The following is a 21,683-nucleotide window of genomic DNA, read 5'->3' on the forward strand; positions in this document are numbered from 1 at the left end:
TTTTAAAGAAGTACTTTTTAAATGAAGAAGACTGGGTTAGATGCTTATTATAGCTTCTATGGTGTTTGCATTTCAAAACATACTAAACATGTAAATCTACTCTTATTTAGTTGCTTATTTAATTAGTAAGAGAGACACTGACTTGTCACAGTCTTGTTTCCACTGTAAAACATTCTAATGGCTTAAGTGGGAGCAAGACTTTTTGGAATCAGGAAGTGCCACTTTCTTCCATGATTGTTACAGCTGAGGTGAACTAGTTCCTGAACTTCAACCTGTGAGCTGAACGTTAACACAAGTAAAGGTCCAAGATAACTCACAATAATAGCAACTGTTTTCTCTGGGTTACAGTGCACATAACTAAATGCTCCAGCTTCTGTTCATTATAAAAGCTGGCTTTTGTTTCTCACAAAGCCATAAGCCTTTTCTGGAGCATGGCCCTGTATTGAATAAGCGGGCAGGTCTCACAACCAGTGTTTCTTATTTTGATTTTACCATTCTAAAACTTCCCTATTTCTCATTTTATTTATTGTGTTGCTTTCCTTTACAAATATAACCTATCATTCCAGCTCCTTCTATATAATCCTTCCTTCTGCTCAGGTGCCTTTGCCATTCACTCTGCATTTGCCCAGGGGCAAGAAATGAGCCCTACAGTAGCAGGTGCAAGACAGTAGAAAATCCATTGATAAGATGCAGTGTACTCTGCTTTTCCTGTAAGAAAGAGGTGCCATTAAAGCATATCTATTGTCTCATTTAATCACCTCCTTTTTTCATACACTCCAGCCTCACAAAATAACTCTGAAAAGACAATCCACAGGCATGATTGTGTTTGTAAGGCTACAAAAAGGTCACCTTACAGCTGTGCTGTTATGGAAGCAGGGATTGTAGGAATGTGTGTATCCAAAGCCCTGCTTCAGAGTAGTTGGTTTCAGTGGTGCATTTTCTCTTTCTCTGAAACCTAGTGCATCCACAAAAGCTGGGGGAGCAGTGGGCGTCACCTGGGAATGTCTCCTGGGAAGCTCTATGGAGAGTGTCCATTCAGTAGTCCTCTGAAAAGTAAAAAGGGAGATGAGTGTGCTCTGACAGTAAGTTCTAGCTCCTTTGCAGTAGTGGTGGTAGTGCAACGTGGGCAATGTCAGCAAGGGTTTATCGGGTTTTTTCAAGCTGTTTATCATTTTCTTTCTGAAGGCTTAGTAAATTCTAAAAGAACACTCAAGTGAGACCTAATTCAAATGTAAAAAAGGTGTAGCACTCAATTCAAAACAGAAGAATTTACAAAGAAAAGAGGAGGGGGAAAAAGGAAGAAATTGCTAAACTTGGGAAAGAACTCCTTCGACTTCCTTGTTCGAGTTTATGCTGAATTAAGGAAATAGAACAGGTTTAGCATTTGTGGCAGGCTTTAATTTCAACCTCTGAGCAGCAGACTTAACTTCTTGTGATGTAGGAGGATATTACAGTTTTCAGCTTCATTTCGTAAGTATTGCCATTTGTGCCAAACATTTAATAGTTTTACGCTGTGGACTGTCGTCCACCAGGAGCTGATATCACCTAAGACTTTTTAGAGCCATCTAATAGAAAGATATGTATTCATTCTGATTAGCCCAGGATTTGAACGAGGGTCCCAGAAGAGATATATAAGCCTCTTAAATGCATAGAACTTCTAAGGATATGGGTTTAACTGTCTCCCCCTGTGGTAAATAAGCTGTGACAGCTCTATCAGGGGGGAAAATGGCAAATAAAATTACCACATTATTTTCCTATGAATATTTTCGGAGCACTAATCTATTTTGCCTCTTTACCTATTAGAATCTGTTGAGTGTTACGTGCAGACATTTAATTGGAGGAAACATAAAAATCCTCAAACTAACAAAATGCAGGCATACAACGGTGTTAAAAACAAGAGGTCGAAATCTGTTCCTTGCACTCCTTACACTTCAGAAACACTGTGCTTTATTTGGGGCTCAGCTGAGGAAGGTTTTTGCAGTGTGAATTTGAGAGTTGCTGCCATAAGAGGTGATGCTGGCGATAGTTGTACTGCAGCAAGGGAAAGACCGACCCCTGACAATCACACCGATATGCCAGGTTTAGGAGCTCTCTCCCCTAGGACTGGCGAATTCCTTTCATATTTTTCTTTTCCTCTTTATCAGCTATATAATGCCTGACAGTTTTAACCATAAAATCATCTATTCAGATGAATACTCTGTCAGCTGTCAGCATATGACTAAGCTGAAGTCAGACCCAAAGCTCAGGTTGACTCACATGAAGGAGCAAGAGCTATATTCCTAAGGAGTATTTTCTTCCCCGTTTCTGGTCAGAGAGCTTATATCTCTAAATACAGGACTTTAATTTGGCTGGAGCCATTAAGCTCAGTATTTTTTCTGTTGTATTGCTTCTGGAAAATATCACTGCAGTTTCTGCATTTTGCCTTTTGTTCAGTGAGCTAAAAATTAAGAAGGCTCCACATTCTATGGTGAACACAAAGGTAATAGTAAAAGTGGCAACAGAACTGGTTTGTCCCCTATATTGGTCTAATTTTATACAGGATAGCAGATTTTCTGGTTTTTTGCAGGCTTATAATATGCAGTGGGTAGTTAAAATTAAAGGTCAAATATCTTTTGGCAACCTCCTTTGATCAGTAAACAAGGAAAATTATGGAAGAGGCTAGGAAATCATCTCATTAATGTTGCACTAAAGCTGTTTTTTGTGAGAGTTTGAGTAGTTTGAATTTGCAGGGGAGATTTTTGAGACACTTCACAGAGAAATGGCTGGAACCCCAACATTAAAGTGCATTAATAGCAAAAATGCTGTGCAAAGTACATGTTTTGTGTACGCATGTGAAAAACGCTAAGAATTATTTAGCAACTGGAAAGACTGTTCACAAAATGCCTTTGATTTATTGCTGTATATACCACAGATCCGTATCACATATTCCTACATTATTTTATTCAAAAACTTGTATGAACCATGAGTTGGCATGTTGTAGAATACTGAAAAGGCATTAATCAACCCAAATAAACAAGTACATAGATCTATCTAACAACTATGAAGTAGTTAATAAATTTTTAGCAATTTTATTACAGAAAAGAGGTCTAAAAGAGTAGTGCTTAATTATCTGGACTCCTCTGTGCTGGGCTGTCTTTTGATTGTATTAATGAAGCAGCTGGCCCATTGTTTCTCTTTAATTCCTCTATTGTTTTAAGAATATGTCACAGCTCTTTATTCTTTTATCAGGTGCTGTGCAGGAGGATTCACACAATAACTCATATTCCTACTGTATTTGCCAATGCACAAAGAAACCTCCAAAGCATTTTTCAAAGAAGGGGCACACATAATTTATAAGTTCTGTTCCTTGTACCACTCTACTGTCAAAAATTTCAACAGTATTGGATTTGAATGAATTATAATTTTTTTATTAAACAATGTGTCCACATATAGATATATGTACTTTGTTCATGTCAAAAATTAGAGATCTGCCCAGTAACTTGTGCTGTACTGAAATGGCATTCAATACGCTGAGTCGTCACAACCACATGGGTGAGAAGTAGAAGGAACCCAAATATGAAGATCACATCCTATTGTGTTGTGCAAATTTTCCCTAAATGCTTAACCTGTGGAACAAAGGAGGGAAGAAAATAAATTAACTCCAACCTGCATTACCATTACTAAAAAGCGCAATTTTTTTGCAAGTTGGAATATTTTATTGGGAGAGGAAGGTTTAATTCAGTTGATGGTGCCTGGAAGTTGCTAAGAGCAACAGTCTGTTGTTTAAATAAATTCTGATAGTCTTTTGACCCTTCTTGCAAAAAGATGTGTGTACAGGAAATGGGCTATTATGTTGTTGCAGCAACGCAATCAAGTCCAGTAAGCTCAAATTTTACTACACAAAAGTAATACTTTGGAATTAACTGGCACTGAACGCTGCTTTTAATAGAAATTGCTATTGATTTCCTAAACTTCTGTCAAAGGTGTGTGGCATTTCTGGGTCAAAAAAACAAGACTGATAGTTTAGCAAGGAAAATCAACTGATACTAAAGACTGGGAAGCTGGAATTTGCTTTTGAATATATGTTTATATGTCATTATGCATCTCAATCTGTGCAACACCTGTACTCAGTGGAAATGTTGGTTTGAGCTACTTGCTCTCTCAAGGTACTTTTCCTAAAAGCAACAATATGAATCAAGACGCTTAATGATTTCATCCATTTTGAAGCTCTTTTTCCCAGTGGAGTTAGGTGAGTCTGGCCTTATTATATAATCTCCTTTCAGACTGCATCCATAGATTCCAAATTATCATTCCTTAAGGCGTGCAAAACATAAGTGGGGGGGGGAAAGAGCCGAAAAAAGCAGCAGCCCACCATCACAAGGTTCACTGTGCAGGATTCTGTGTTTTCCCTGAAAGTGCTATAGGGTTCTAGGGTTCTGAAGATCAAAATGAGAGAAGAGCCATTTAGTTAAATTTTCAGAGCAAATTTCTTGTTTCAAACAGGATAGTAGATGACCCTTTGTTTAAAAAAAAAAATCAAATATAGAAGGAAAAAAGGGAGGGCTGTTAAAAACAAAAAAAAAGTTTCTCTTTTCTACTTTAGGTGTCCAATCCACGTAAAATAAAGTTTTGAATGAGCGTGCATATCTATCACCATACTACTCCTTATTTTGAATGCAGAAGATAGAGTATTACTACATCTAAGTATGATGTAATTGGTTCAATTTGCTACATATTTTTTATACTAAGTGTGATTCCATATCTTGATGAGTCCAGATGTAGTTACGCTTCTGGTTTACAGCATCCCATTTCTTGCATTTTATTTTTACAAAGCAAATGTCTATCAATCTTAGAGATAAATTAGAAAAAATTGTGCAAACGTGACACATCACGAAGATTTTTTTGAGCATGCTATGTAATTATTAACCTGATTTTTTGCCACTGAGGGAAGCCGTGAATTACAGATAGCATGGGTGAAGTTAAATGCTTTTATATTAGATACATTTTCCTATACAGTTTTCTATAGGTATGGCCATACAATATAATTGAAGCTTTGTCAGCCCTGTAGCCTAGCAACAGATAATACTGTTAGGTTACTGAATTGCTCCTGGTTGACAAGTAGGGAGTATTTTTGTGTTTATCATGTTTGCTAATGATGGGATCCTTTCCAAAAGGCTTGTCTTAATCTTAATTAGAGTTTATCAGCAGAGGTCTGCATGACATTGTGCAGACACTGATTTCATAAATAATAAAAAGTGCAAGTGAAAAATTTGGCAGGAGAAGAAGATATTTAAGACCACTGATTCTTGTAAGAGCACCATGAATTTCCAAAATGTAATCAAGTTTGAACTGTGACTCTATTCTTTATTATCGAAACTTGCAGTACACTCCACTGCAGTTTTGACAGCAATTATGAGTATGATTTATAAGCTTCCTGTTACGAACCAGATCTGTTTGCACAAGAATCTTGATCATAAACATTACAAAGAACAGTAAGTCCACAGTTTTTCAGGGGCATCAGGACCTTACTCTTTCATTTTTCATTAGAAAGTTTTTTGTTTGGTTTGGGGTTTTTTTGTTTTTATTTAAGGGTGTTGGTGGTTTTTTTCAAGCAGCAGAAATATTTGCACTGAAAGATGCAGACAAAGAAGAGAATCCTGAAATAACCTTCCTATTTGGTGGACGTTGTGAAGGTGTCAGATAACTGCTTCAGTGCCTGATATCTTTTGGTAAAGAACTTATGCCAATGCAACTGGGGTGTAATTTTTTGCTCTGGTTTGAAAACATTATATTCTTTAGCTTTCCTGTCTTTTGATGATTAAACAAATGAGCACTTTTAATTCCTTGAATTCTGAGCAAGAAAAATAGTTCAAATAAATACACAGTGTTTACAGACATTTTTATTCTTTCTTCTGCTTGAAAATGTATGTTCTCTATCACATAAATTTGCTTGATTTAGCCACAGATATAAAATAATACATTACATGCTCAATAAGCTTATTTTCAATTTCACAGAATCATAATTACACTTTTTGAGAAAACAGATTTCCAATGTTACAAAGCCTTCTGCTGATCCACAACCTTCTTTTCTGCACTGGCATAACAGTAAAGACTTTTATTACTACTTTAGCTCGGTAAAACCTGTAAGACCTCTTTCAGTGTAAGCAGTTGTGACGGTGAGGAAATACAGTCAGAGGATGCACGAAACTTCCCGTGCATCCTCTGCACGGGGCACGCACGCTTTTCCTTGCCATTGTCTCTGATGGGCAATATGATTTGTCCAAAGATAACAACACCAGGTGGGAATTGCCCTGAGATAAGAACACCGGGTGGGAATTGCAGGAGGAACTGTCTGGACTGCTCGCATAATGAATGCATTCCAGAGGTGGGGGAGCTGCTATGGTTGCATTGCCTTTAGTACACATCGGCCTGAAGAAGGATATAAAATGCTGCTGGAGACTGGACCACCTGGGCAAACTGGTCTCCCAAGGCTGCAGGTAGCTCCACATGGCTCCTTCCCCCGTCCCTGCAGGAACTCATGCCGGGTGCGTCCAGCCCGAAGATAGGGAGCACTCCGTTTAGAATGGGTGAGTAAAAGTGATAAGACCCGGCCACATACGGATAAAATATAGATAAAATCCTATAGTAGCAAAAGGGGTGCTTTTTTGCTTTGAATTCGGTAAGGCCAAAGACTGTAAACGTGTCTGTTTCTAGATGAACCTATTTTTATTATAATCCTTGAGACTTGCTTGTATTATATACTGCATTGACAATATTGAGATATACCATGTGAGCAATAAATATAATCGTTGTCATCCACATAATCAGTGTCATACTTCTTGTGCCTAAGAATCTTCTCTCAGCAGAGAATGGCAGCATGGGTGGGCAATGTATTCATTATGGGTAAGAAGAGGCCCAAAATCACCAATCTACCATTGCTTTCTGACCAAATTATATAACCATGACTATTTCAGAGGCACTGTCAGTCACTCATCCCTGCAAAAACATCTGTTCATCCTTTATCTTCCTCTGATGTCTGTGTCATCTTAGGACTGAGAAACCTGGCCTGGTAAAGCTTTGTAGAACAATTTCACTCTTTTAAGCTATGTCTGACAAGAGGAACAATTGGTTTAAAAAAAATCAGAACCTTATCTCATATAAACAATAGTCCTTCACATTTCTTTATGAAATCTTCATGCCTTTGCAAATATTTCATACAAACATCTTCCTCTCTCCTTCTGATCACCACTGGTACTTGGCTATGGCTTCTGTATTATCCCTTTGAAAACCTGTTGTTAACACTGCTCTATGCTTCATGAAAAGCTGTTGTGCTCCTGAGAGATTGCTGTATATATGTCAGTTGCATCTTATCCTGTAGAAATGTTTGTGGAAGAATTTTTTTCCTGATTTTTAGCTACCACCTGTACGGAAGCCCTTATCCCAGCCAGAGGTGTCTAGACAGCATAGTAATTCATATGATAGTCACGATTGGAACTTCCTATTAAATTTGGAAGCCTCTGTCGGGTTCTCTGCACTTGACAGTACTTTTTCTGTCGCTCTTGACTGACTTGTGCTCTTTGCTTGACTGTGTAGTAGAAGGCTCAAGACGACTTCTCTTCCACAGTCTTCCTGCTGCGCATGAAGGTTGGCACGTTAGCATTCACTGCATTTAGGAGAAGAAAGTCATTTGCATCTTTCAAAACAGCAGCCCTTGCCTTACTCTGTGCAGGCAAGCAGAGGAGGGGACAAGTGGGGACTGCACCATGTCCTGTCCCAATGAGTGACTGCTGAGCTGCATTTCCAGTAGCTGGAAGAATGCATCTTTTGGGAGTTCATCTGGGGATTTAACTTAACACAATATCATGTTCTGATGAAAAATAGTGCATGTGTATGTCATGATTACCTAAATGCCTCATTTTCTATAGACTGGGATGAGAGAAAACAAATTAACAATGTCCTTCTTGGATCTGAATCCTGCTGAGCTGAAGGTTTGCATTCATATGCAGGCATGGATTTAACTTCTCTAGTTCTGATTTTCTTTATTAAGCCAAACTAAAAACTGTTGTGCTTCCAAAGCTGTCACACATCCCACCAGGCTGTGCCTGCCGTAGGTGTGACAGTTTGCAGGAGCTGGGTGGAGCAGGCAGCCGGGGTCACTGCTCCTTTCAGCTGTCCGAGTTTAATCTGCTGCTGGACATGAGTCAACGCCCTGGGGAGCTGCAGCACCAGGAGCCTGACTCAGCCTTTTAGCTGATCCAGACCGATTGCAGCTGGAGACCCAGTAATCACTTTTTGTTTCCCCCCCAAGGGTACACACAGCTTGTCAAGATGTTTGCTGGGATAGAGAAAGTCTCGGTTGGTTATTCTGCAGTGACTCATTTTTATTAAGAGATCCAGTGAATAATAAAAAGAGCTCTTATTCTGTATTAAAATATACTAAAACATGTCGGTATATATTCTGTATATAAATAAGATAGAAGTACGTGTTAATAATAGAAATTAACTGTGTGATGTTTGCAGCAAAAGTATCCAATTTCAGGTTCTCAAATTGCAGTGTGTGTTCCATGTATTTTCATGTACAAGAGTATTAAGTACACTTTAGGAATTTAGCCTTTTTCTCTCTGGAAGAGGTTTGATCCCAGTTTAGCTCTGAAGGCTTCTGTATATTTGCTAGTTATATCACACAATATTTGCTAGTTATATCACACAATGTGTCAGATTGTGCTCTTCAAATTTTTCAATTCCTGCTCAGGCATTAGGATTGTACAATTTTAGAAATTTTTGGTACTATCTTCACTTTCCGTCTTCTTATTCTCTAGAGGAAATTACTCAGATTTGCACCATTTAGTATTCTAATATCGGGGACTAGTAAACCTTGGTATGCTTTGGTCCCCTCACAGTAAATTATTTTCAAACTTTGTAGCACCTTCAACTGCTATGTTACCAAAGGGGAATACTAAGGCACTTTTCTGCTTTGAAACTTCTATACCACTTTGAGGTCTGGAAGCTTAGCGTATTTTGCCACTGAAATACTCTGACACTGATGCTGTTTTGTTTGCTCATCTTTGAAAGCTAATAGACTGGTTTAATTAATTGTCCAAGATTTCTCTAAAACAATGTCCTAATTCTTCCATTTAGCTGTGGCATATCATACACTGTTGTTATCTCCTCTACCAGATTTTTGCAACAAGTTGTTTTAAAACTATAATCTCGTTGAAGGGAAAAAAATGAAGTGCAGTTGAAAAGGCAGTTATGCCGAAAGATAAACACAGCAATATTACTTATCAAAACGAGTACAGTTTTTGCTTGCCTAATGAATGCAACGTATAGCTTTCTCTATATATACAAAACCTGAGGAAAAAAAAAAAAGCTTTATAACATATAAAGTATGCAACATTATTTCAGGCATAACTGTATTGGATATGTATCTAGGCCTGAGAGTGTAGATAACACAATATAAGTGCTTTGCCTGTCTAAACATGTTAAATAAATGAGCATTCACTATCGCATTCAAATACATTAGTAGATGTACTCGCATAGTTAATTTTCTTTTTAATGCACTACACGTGACATTTGCAGCACAGAGCTATAGTGTATCTTACTGTTTGATGAAAGTTCTTCCACTTCCCCCCCTACCCCCCCTTTTAAACAAACCTTTATTTGAATAAGCCTTTATGAAACAGATCTTTGGCATATCTTCTTTTCAGGAAGTTCAGTCAGTGTAAGCAGAGATAAAGCAGACATGTTACGAAGAATATTACATAAGGGAAGATTTTTTAGAGAAAGAGGGTGACAAACATAAGGGAGGGGAAGAACGCCCTTAAGAGGAAATCTGATTTCTTTCTTGCAGCTGTTTGGTTTTATTGAGCTGTGATTTTCTATTCAAAATAAAACAAACTTGGAGTTAAGAAAAAAATTTACAGGAACTTTGCTGAAAATAATAAAGAGAAAAATACTCCATAAGTTATTTCCACCTATATCTTGATTTTCTTAATGTTGGCTTTTTAGGAGACAAAGTGAAAAATTAAAATGATTAGTCATGCTGGAAATAGTTAGGAAAACTATCCCCAAATTGTTTTTCTTATACATGAAAATTCCTATGTTGGTAGAAGGAAGACAGGAAAAGTAATAACTATGCCTCTTAACCTTGAAAAAGCCATAGAAATTAAAGTAAATTTTTTTAAAAAGCGTGAAGATAGCACTGATGTTTTAAGTTCTGGAATTTGATATTGTCAATTCAATCTTTCTGGTTTTATGTTTCCTACAGGAGGGCAGCTTTGGTGTACCACGACCAAGGCCATCTCAGAGGGTGAAGAGCTGGTTGCCTTTGTTGTGGATTTTGACTCAAGGCTGCAAGCTGCCAGTCAGATGACTCTCACAGAAGGCATGTACCCCGCCCGCCTGCTGGACTCCATACAGCTGCTCCCGCAGCAGGCTGCAATGGCATCTATTTTGCCTACAGCTATTGTGAACAGTAAGTGAGGAATTCTATTCTCAGGCGGATTTTTAAAACAGCAGTACTTTAAGGCACATGTGAAGAGCTAATGCAGCAATGGTGAATTCATGACCACACCACAGCTCAAAGCCTGCTTTTGCTCCCCCATCATCTCACAGATAAAAAGAGCAGGAGAAGGAGTCTGGCGAGAGCCTCACCCAGAGTACCTGACCTGCCCTCGTGTGGAGGTTCTGTGATCTGTTCCCAGGGGCAATAGCATTAGAAACTTTAAAAAGTAGATGAGATAGATCGGCTAACTCTCAAAGTCCAGCCTCTGCTGCTCAAGTAAGCTTACTGCTGCAGTTTCTGGTAATAATTCATGATACCCAGGAAAAGAAAAGGAACACATCTTTTCAGTTTGTTTCAAAATGCAGTGGAAATCATGCCTTATAGCAGCCCAGATTTATCGTGGCATCTCCACTCAATGTGGTTAACCAAGAATGTTTTTGCATCTTCTGGTCATCAATGGGCTCCATCATGGACAAAATGGAGTGTGCATTCAAATGTTGTCCTTAGAGAGAAGGGACATGAGTGTTCCTGAACTGTGACAATTTAGCTCAAATTAAATTCTATATCTTTAAGTTTTGCTTATTACTGCTGTTTCGTTTTATACAGCCCTAGTTCTTCATCCTCCTTTCTAAGTACTTTTCAAATATATTGGCCATTACCATGATCCTCACCAGTTATCACTTAGATTGAATATTCTTAATTCTCAGCACTTTGCAGACCCCATGCTGGAGCACTTCATCTAGCTTTTTATGGTTTCTAAGTATTATAATTACTTATAATGAACTACTGAACACAATATTTCAGGTGCACATGCACGCACATGATCTGCCACTCGGACTCGCACTTGATGACACTGAGTCTTGAACAGTCACAACATTTTCAAGCTCTTCACACAGGACTAGTTAAAATATCCCTGGTAACACATTTCATTCTATGTTTTCCTTTCAGTTTCTTTTTTCTTTTTAAATTGCTTCTTTTCTGCCAAACAATTTTGTTAGCTACGTATTTATTGTTAGACTATTTTAAAAGATAAACCTTCAAATGTCCATATCATCCAGGTCTTCTCTTCCAAGAGTGAGTTGGAGCAGCCTCATGCCCTTTAGCTAAGTACATTCATTTCTACCCCACTGGTGGGGCAGCTGTGAGCTGACCTGCTCACAGAACCAGCAATTAGGATGGCACAGGACCTTTCCAAAATGAAGTGTCAGGAGCACCTAAAATGTCACAAAGTTATCACTGTTCTGAGGGAGCTGCTACAGGGGGTTACCTTGCCTGAAGGGCATAGCTTGTTTCAACTGAGATCATATTCTTGTGTAAATCCATGAGACCAATTCCGGGCTTTGGCAAAGTAGTCAGATTTCTACAACATCACATTTCTGGAAACATGTTTTCTGCCAGCACTGACTTTTGCAGAGCCCTGGAAAGCCACACTGAACATTGCTAAGAGGAGTCTTTATGGTACATCAGCTCTTGCTATACAGGTTTAGCAGCAACTCAGAGTAACTTCTGTGTCCTTGACTCCAGGAAGGTGGTAAATACCAAGTCTTACTGCCCAGAACTTTCCACATCAGTCCTGACTGTGCCTCGGGTCATAAGGGGCTGTTTTCACATTTCATTGTTGATTTGTAAAAATTCAGTTTCTTCATTAAAGTCTTGAACTAGAAGTCGAACAACAAGATAAATGAACCTCTAGATTTGTAATGAGCCATCTCTTAAGCATTCTTTTTCTAGTTATCTAGTTATCTGGAAAAAAAAATTGTTTTGTAAGTTGTTTTGGAGATTTTTTATGTTTCCTAACATTTGTTAGTTGGGAAAAAAATAGAATATCACCTTTGGCTCATTCAGCTTTAGACTGAATGTTTCATTATATGCAAGTATCCAATGAAATAAATTGCATTATTTTGGTTTTAAGTAATTAAAACACTAGCTTCAAGTAGCTTTTTCTGTTTTGCATCACTTTAGAGTAGTAATTGTTTCAGATCCCATCCCTGTGTATTGTTCTCCCTGAAATTCCATCCTCTCACCATGCAAAACTCTTCAAATGCATATCCTCTGCTTGGCATGTAATGGGAGTCACATAGTCACCATGTGGAACTGCAGCTACAGACAGTCCAGGCCATCTAACCCACAGGAAATAAAGATGGCTGGAATTCAAATTCATTAAGATAATCAGAAAGTTCAATTTTGTGATGGAATGCAGTCAAATGAATTCAAAAAAGGACATGCTGTCCATATCAGAATTTCCTATTAATACTTTTGGACTTTCTTTTCTGTGGAAACCTCAACAGTTCAACTTTTTTAAACCATTTGAGACCAAAACCAAGTGTTGAAATGTCACCTTTAAAGCGAAGTGGACATTTCAAATTATGCAAGTTGTATCAGTAATGTTTTAATAGTGGTATATGTTGGAATACTAACTGCTCCATTAAATGTTTGTGTCTGAAATCCATGCACAATTATTCAGTGGCAAAAGGAATATAGAAATTGGTAGTGGTATAAATATTTTTTTGCAAATTCATGAGCAGAAAAATAGACAAGCATTAGCATTGCAATCAGAGAAGCAAACTAAGCAATGTAAATTTTGGCTGCATTTGTAAATATTTAGCAAATAAAAGACTCATCCATGTCAATGGGTTGGAGTCTTCAACTTTGTTCACCCAAAGGAATTGAAACAGAGCAGTTGTCCTATACACGTCAATATTTGCAATTAAACATAAATTGTCATGAATGATAATGAATTACATCATCAGCTACATGTGCCATGTTTTTCAGAGCAGTGAGCCATTCTTCAGAACTAAGTTAATTACAGTCTCCAGCAGCTCTTTGAACTCTGAGTTTTGATGTTGATCACAATATGTTTTGATGTCCACTGCAATTGCCTGATCCTGAGGTCAGCTGTCACAGTCTGGAGTTACTTATAATTTTATCCTCTCTCAGTCTCAAAAACAGTCAAGAGATGTCCAGACTAGATGCAAGGAATGGTCCTATGCCTATGATAATTCCTGAAATCTGTGCATGAATGGGAACAGTGTTCACTGACTTAAGCCAAGGTATAGAAGGGACTGATCTCATGATTTAGCGATATAAACAACTTCCAGTGTTGAACTGTGATGCTGTCATAGTTTAATTAACCAGTGTAGATGTGCCTCAAAAGAGCAGGGATTTCTTCTTGTTCTTACAGATAGGATGGAAGGTTAACCTTTCAGAAAGATCAGATAAATCTTTTCTTTCTGAGATGTATACACAACAGGTACTGTGTAAGTGTATTTTGACAAGGTTTTAGCACACAAATATCTGTCCACTTTGTGTAAATATACCATACATATTATTACTTTTCACATTAGTAAAGTAGGTACTCTCTAATGCGTGATCAAAATCCTCATTTCTGCTGCTGAAAACACTCCGTGCAACCTCTGCATGGTCTCTCCTCAGAGGGGTGCTCAAACTTTGGGATAAGAGACAATGAAAAATTGCCTTATTTTTAGGAAATATCCTCTGTGCATAATGAAAAGTGGAAAGCCAACAATTTACTGAAAACAAAAATATTGAGGACAAAAAATACATAAGAAATTTCAATTTCTATAATTAATAATAGGAACCAAGGAAATCGACATGCTGCTTAGTATAAGATCACATTCTATATCATAGGATCTTAAGGAAAAGTAGTCCAGTCTTGCCTCCTGGATATCAGAGCAAAAGGGTTGTACAGTAATAAATGCATAAGCATACTGAAAATACATATTCTTCAGAATGATCTGTGATTGGCCCTCAAAATTTCCAAGGCCCAGAGCTGGAAAGTCTTGTGCACACAGAAAATAAATTGAAATATGTCACTTAATGAGTAGTGGTGTGTTGGAAATACAGCATAGTTCTTGAATTAGTATTGCATGTTCCCAATAAACACTTAATTTAATTTTTAAAAATAATTATGTGCCAGGAGCTTCTAGCAGTTTTCTTCATGCAATTTAAAAAATATATATATTTTGAAAGAAACAACTGTCTCTCATCTGCAAGTGACATTTTAATAAACCCATTTTTCTGCTTTCAATGTTTTATTAAATGAGTATTTTTTTAATGGGGAAGGGAGTGGAATTAATCTAGCTGTGTTAATTGGTTGGCACCAAGTGAACTGTAGCTAACCTGCACCTCTTATACTTGCTTGTAGAGGACATATTCCCTTGCAAATCCTGTGGCATTTGGTACCGAAGCGAGCGGAACCTGCAGGCCCATCTCATGTATTACTGCAGTGGGAGGCAAAGAGAGGGGCCACAGCTGTCAGAGGAGAGTGAGGACAGTGCTCAGCAGATATCCAGTGTCTGCCCCTTTCCACAGTGCACCAAAAGCTTTTCAAATGCAAGAGCTCTGGAAATGCACCTAAATTCTCACAGTGGTAAGTATCACGTGTTTTTGTGTATCATCTTCTAGATTTAGCTTTTTGAAGAATTATTCACTATAGACATTCAGCAGATCAATGTCTCTCCAAATATATGCAAGCACTGCATGTAGATAATAACAAAATGTCAACAGTTTCTGACCTGTGTTCTACACCAAGTACCTCTCCCAGTAACCAGTGCCATTTGCTTTATCTGCTAATCCTCATTTGAATGTGTGAATACACAGCATTTCTTTACTGGTGAAGGTATGGTCAGGAATCCAGACCAAATCAATTACCGCAGGATTCCAGCTACCCAACACACACACAACCAGAAAATATGTTCTTCTGAAGTAAGATCTTGAAACCCTAGAGGAGGCTTCTTAGGTAGAAGGCTTTAAGGATCATGGTCCAGAACTCTGTGCTTTTACCAGGACACTTGTTTAATAAAAAACTTGTTTCATAGAAATATTTTTTTCCCTCCTTTTAAGTATAAAATGGGGATGGTATTTTAGAATCAAAGAATCGTAGGCTTGTCTAGGCTTGACCTTTGAGATCGTCAAGTCCACCACTAAACCATGTCCCTAAGGACCACATCAGCATGGTGTGGATGACCAATTTTGGATTGAATGAGGGCTTGTTAAGGGTTTGCAGGACATTTTGCATTGGAGTTTTCAGTAGCAGAGAACACCTCACATAAGAAAGACTGCAGTGTCAGTGTGGGGTGTGTTTGCTGTCTGGTGTACAGAGATGCTTCTAGAAAGAAGCAAGGGCTCCACAGGTGTTCCTGATCCTCCTGTTACATGAATGGAATCTAAAGGACATTAATGGGTACTTTAGTCACTGAATTATTTGGCTGCAGTGTAAAAACTCCTGGGGCATATGTAGTCTACTCTGGATTTGGCGAAGTGAAAAATATTCATCTGATACTTGGGTATCAAATATAAAAGGCAAACAATGCCTTGGAGAAGTTCGGTACCTCCCAGAAAAGGACTAGAAGAGTGCTGAGTGAAAACTTCTTTGTGTAGACAACACAGAAAACCCTTAGCCATTCATTTAGAGGTCAGATCTTTTTGTGCTTCAAGGTCTTATCAGGCTATTGCCATTTTCTGTTTGTTGCCTAGCAAATATTTCACTATTCAGTAAACCAGTAGTACCATAGGCTACAACAGCTTCAACAAGATCAGGTGAATGCAGCCCAATGTGTCTTACAGCATGGTAGTTATAACCAGATACTCTGGGAAGATTACAGATTAATTTCTCTCCATGCTGAGGAAAAAACTGAAATATTAGCCATTGTGCAAAAGATTTGCTTCAACTATTTTCATTTTTTTACATACCATTGCCTTAGATGTTGAGGCTTTTGAGCCATAAGCTGTGAGTGACCATATCTGTGTGTAATCTAGACATCTGTGTTCCTTGAAAGACATAGATCTGAAATTATGGTGAATTTCCAGTAAGAATCTTTAATTATTTCTTAGAAGAGAGGCTAAACCTCAGGCTTTTCCCTTTCTTTTTAGTGACAAACCAGATTCTTGCTCTCTTTCCTATCCTGTCAGTCTTTATTTTTTTATACAGATTATCACAAGTTATGACACCTTCTGCAGTAGGAATGAAACATTCCTTTTCCAAATGTCTTGTAATCTTTGTAAGCCCTGCGTTTGTTTCAATTGCTGTTACTGTTCCCACTGGAGGCTCTAGCAGACCTACACCATTGGAATGTAGAGCCCTGACTGAGGTGCAAAGTCCCATAGAGACTGCTGTCACTGTACCTCATGATGGGGAAGCATGTGAAGCCCCATCTCGTGTCAGTGGAGGAGCTAAATCCTCATGTGGAAAGAATGCCTGACGGAAAACAAGTGCTGGAAAAAGTGCTGTGTGTGTCCTTGTCTCCCTTCTGACCTCTGAGGTCAAATCTCAAATGTCACTCACAACTAACTGATGCTAGGGAAGAAGGAAGGACCTCCAGACAGAGCAGTGACTACCCACAGAGAGAGCTAAAGTATTCTTACAGGTTTGTATTGTCCAACAGCCACACACCTACTTCACCTGACTGAGGTGTATGTGCGTATGTGTAGGCAGAACAAATACTCATTTTAAATGCTGAATATCATCTCTATCAATATTTTTTCAGTTTTTATTGTCTAAGAGGTAACTAGAACCCTTGTTGTTTCAGTAGAGAAATTGGGTGTTATCTCTTTTTAAAGCATTTTCAATTTCAAAATGCCATGAAACCTGGAGTTTTTTGTTTAATCGGTGATTGTAAGATGTCTTTGAAGGTAATGTTCTTGATAAAGTGGTAGTGATTTCATGAGGAAAAGGTGTCATATTATAGCAGTAGTTGCCAACGGCCATTATATGTGAAAGATAAAATGTCAGTGAAGCCATGTCTTACTGCTCTTCCTCCCTTCACAAGGAGCACAGCTCATCAGTCCTTTCTGATGAGGATAGATCTGTAACCTCTTCCCACACTACAGCCAACCCATGCAAGCAAAGAGCTGAGCATCAGTAATGCTCAAAATGCTATTTCTGCTTTGTCTGTGGTTTTCAGGCACAGTGAGGGCTGTACCTCAAGCTACATCATAACCTTGAACCTCTTGACCTTGGTATGCTTTCTGTGCATTCAAAATTTCCAGTGTTGTGTATGGGGAACATTATGTGTTCCTTTAGTTGTAACTGTAATTTCTGAGACTTTTTCATTTAGAATAAGTCCAGTCTATTTTTGTCCTTTCCCTTATTCTGTCTCTCCCTGCAGCTCTGATGAATACAAGTACTAGGGCTCTCTAAAGCAGAGCAAGATCTAGGAATAACCTAGCAGTTTGAGAAAAAATAATTCAAGTATTTGCAGGGTGGCTAATACCATCTCATTAGAAGAAAATTAGTAATTTTCACTGTATTTGTACCTTCTGTGCAGCTCATTTCCCAGTATTCTTCATGAGGGACAAAATAGTGACTTTATTTTGTATTTTGTTTGTCTTTTCTGTAGGAGTGAAAATGGAAGAATTTCTCCCACCCGGTGCTAGTCTGAAATGCACAGTTTGTACTTACACTGCAGACTCAGTGATTAACTTTCATCAGCACCTGTTCTCGCATCTTACTCAAGCTGCCTTTAGATGCAATCACTGCCATTTTGGCTTCCAAACTCAGAGGGAGCTACTGCAGCACCAAGAGTTACATGTCTCTGGCAACAAAATTCAGAGAGAAAGTGACATTGAACACTCTCCAAGTGGAAATGAAGAAGGTTTACAGCCAGCAACAGACCTGTTGAGCAGAAATGATGTTCCCCAGAGCCAAAAGACCATGCAGACTAAAGATGCAAGTTCTGATACAGAGCTTGATAAATGTGAAAAAAAGGCTCCACTTTTCCTTCCAAACCAGAGGCCAGAAACCCAGCCTGCTGCAAATAAGCAGAGCTTTTCATATACCAAAATAAAATCTGAACCATCCAGTCCAAGACTTGCTTCATCGCCAGTTCAGCCCAATATTGGTCCTTCTTTCCCAATGGGACCTTTTCTTTCCCAGTTTGCTTTTCCCCAAGACATCACTGTGGTTCCTCAGGCTTCAGAGATATTAGCCAAAATGTCAGAACTTGTCCATCGAAGGCTGAGGCATGGAAGTAGCAATTATCCACCTGTGATTTACAGTCCTTTGATGCCTAAAGGGGCTACATGTTTTGAATGCAACATAACATTCAATAATTTGGACAACTATTTGGTACACAAAAAGCATTACTGCAGCAGCCGATGGCAGCAGATGGCAAAGTCACCAGATTTTTCCAGTGTTCCAGAAAAAATGCCTGAAGCTGTAAGTCCCAGTAATGGTCAAAGCTCTATAAACCTCCTGAATCCAGCTCCTCACACATCAGATCCAGAAAATCAGCTTCTGCAGACATCTTGCTTAAACTCTTCCAATGTTTTAGATTTGATTGGGCCAAACAATAAAAGTCACGAGAAGGACTTTACTGCACAGCCGAAGAAGTTGTCAACTGCAAGCAATGGTGATGAAAAGATAAATGGAAAACCTTCTGATGTGAAGAATCCCAACGCTCCCTTGGTAGAGGGGGAGAGTGACCCTAACAAGACCACGTGTGAAGCTTGCAATATTACTTTCAGCAGACATGAGACCTACATGGTCCACAAGCAGTATTACTGTGCCACTCGCCACGATCCCCCGCTGAAGAGGTCCGCTTCCAACAAAGTGCCTGCCATGCAGAGAACGATGCGTACTCGGAAGCGAAGGAAGATGTATGAGATGTGCTTACCAGAGCAAGAGCAGAGGCCACCACTAGTTCAACAGCGATTTCTAGAAGTTGCTAATCTTGGCAATCCTTGTACATCTACTCAAGAGTCGACAGAGGGCCTTGGAGAATGTTACCACCCACGATGTGATATTTTTCCAGGAATAGTCTCAAAGCATCTGGAAACATCGCTGTCTATTAACAAGTGTGTTCCAGTTTCAAAGTGTGATACTGCCCACTCCACCGTGTCTTGCTTGGAGATGGATGTGCCAATAGATCTCAGTAAAAAATGCTTACCCCCGTCAGAGAGGACGTCCACTTCTCCCAAAAGGCTGCTGGACTACCATGAGTGCACCGTATGCAAGATCAGTTTTAACAAGGTAGAAAACTACCTGGCTCACAAGCAGAATTTTTGTCCTGTCACTGCTCATCAGCGTAGTGACCTGGGACAACTCGACAGTAAGGTGTTTCAAAACCCAGAAAGCGAAAGAAACAGCCCAGATGTCAGTTATGAGAGAAGCATAATCAAATGTGAGAAAAATGGAAACTCCAAACAGTCCTCTCCTAATGGAAACTTATTTTCCACACACTTAGCAACACTTCAAGGACTTAAAGTCTTTAGTGAAGCGGCCCAGCTTATTGCTACAAAAGAAGAAAACAAACATTTGTTTCTTCCACAATGCCTTTACCCTGGAGCAATAAAGAAAGCTAAAGGAGCAGATCAGCTTTCTCCATATTATGGAATAAAGCCAAGTGATTACATTTCTGGTTCCCTCGTCATTCATAATACTGATTTAGATCAAAGCACAAATACGGAAAGTGAATCTCCTAAAGGCCAGGCGCCTTCAAATGGATGTGCTGTGCAGAAGAAAGAATCTCTTCCACTACTGCCGAAAAACCGAGGCATGGTAATAGTTAATGGGGGACTAAAACAGGAGGAAAGACCTGCTGCTAACCCACAGCAAGAGAACATTTCCCAGAATCCTCCACATGAAGATGGGCACAAGTCTCCTTCTTGGATCTCTGAGAATCCCTTAGCTACAAATGAAAACGTCTCTCCAGCAATTCCTACAGCAGAGGAACAGTTGTCTAGTATAGCTAAAGGTGTGAATGGCTCTACCCAGGCTCCAACCAGCGGAAAGTATTGCCGACTGTGCGACATCCAGTTCAACAATCTCTCAAACTTTATAACTCATAAGAAGTTTTATTGCTCTTCACATGCAGCAGAACATGTCAAATGAAACAATCGGTCGCCTTTGGTACATGTGTTTAGCATATTGTTCCATACAGTTTAAAGAAAGCTGTTTGAATTACATCTGGACAATCAGGAGATTTCACTATTGCTGAGTTGAAGACTTAAAGGTGTAATTTCATTACAGTCCATTAGTAAAGTGTATTATTGGTGCCATTTTCAAAAATATTAATTTATTTTACCAGCAGTATTCATAGCTGTAGTTATGTTATTTTTTATTTAAAAACTTTATATTAAAGTCATTTGTAATGTTATTGTATAGTTATTGTGTAGCACATATGGTTTGCACTGTATAGTAGATTTTAAAGAAAATAGTCGCAAACAATACAGAAAAGCATTTTAGAAATAGCTTCAAAAGCACTTGTGTATCCTGATTTTTTTTCTTATATGCTGTTGCAGATATATGTATATGCTAAAATATAACTTGCAAAAAAGTTTCAACTATGCTGTAAAGTTCGCCTTAAAATTTCAATTTTTTTGAACAATTGGGCTCAGTTTGCACTTTATATTTTAGCACATACAGTACCTTAGTCATTAGGCTTTGCATTTGTATGTAGCAGTATGTTTCTGTCCACTTTCTTAATCTGAAACGTACGTTAAATGAAGATGGCATTTTCTTTCTTGTATAGTACTCGTATTTTCTTTCGCTGATGCATCTCTGTCTCAATTTTTAAACCTTTGCTGTTAAATGCAATACTTTATAAAGAATGAACAAAATTACTGGAAGCAGTATTGTAAGAAATGAGGTCATATCAATCAGTTTTATCTTTTGAAAGGCACAGTCTAAAACAAAACCCTAAACTCAATGCTGCAATTATGAATCTAATTCATATATAAGATATATTTAAATATAAGAGTAGCAATACTGCAACTGGTGATCACAAAGATAATGTTCTACTTCTGATAGAAATAATTTCTCAACAAATGTTGTTACTATGCATGTATATGGATGGAATAAAATTCCAGATAATTGGAGAAATTTGGCAGTAATTTCTTTAATTTTTTAAAATTTTGTTTTTCAAGGTGGGTTTAGAGCTCACAAACTGTGAAGAAGCTCTTAGGAACAAGCTAACATTGTCTTCTCTTCAGTGGAAGCAAAGAGACAATGAGTACAAAGGATGCCTCCACTTCCAGGGAGCCCCCGCTGACAGGTCACCAGTGCAACTGGGTCAAAGACTACCTAGTGAACTAAAACTTAAAATGTGAGGGTCTGAAGCAGGAAGGCTGTTCTCTCTACTAGTGCCAAGGAACACATACTTCCCTGGCAGTATCTTCATACGCCAAATTCAGTGGAACAATCTCCTTCCTAAAACCTCTGGTACGATTCTTCATGTGTTCA

General features: G+C 38.5%; 1 protein-coding gene across 2 annotated transcripts in view; it reads left to right on the forward strand.

The window, feature by feature from the left end:
- Positions 1-21,323, forward strand: part of ZFPM2 (zinc finger protein, FOG family member 2) — a 308,180-nt gene extending 286,857 nt beyond the window's left edge. For both annotated transcript variants that reach the window (XM_033072539.1, XM_033072549.1), the window contains 3 exons: positions 10,247-10,453; positions 14,649-14,873; positions 17,842-21,323. In XM_033072539.1, the coding sequence (XP_032928430.1) occupies positions 10,247-10,453; positions 14,649-14,873; positions 17,842-20,333 (2,924 nt within the window). In that variant the 3' untranslated portion in view covers positions 20,334-21,323. The remainder of the gene's footprint in view (positions 1-10,246; positions 10,454-14,648; positions 14,874-17,841) is intronic.
- The last annotated feature ends 360 nt before the right edge of the window (positions 21,324-21,683 follow it).

The sequence above is a fragment of the Catharus ustulatus genome, chromosome 1 (genome assembly GCF_009819885.2).
Source record: "Catharus ustulatus isolate bCatUst1 chromosome 1, bCatUst1.pri.v2, whole genome shotgun sequence".
Classification (NCBI taxonomy): Eukaryota; Metazoa; Chordata; class Aves; order Passeriformes; family Turdidae; genus Catharus; species Catharus ustulatus.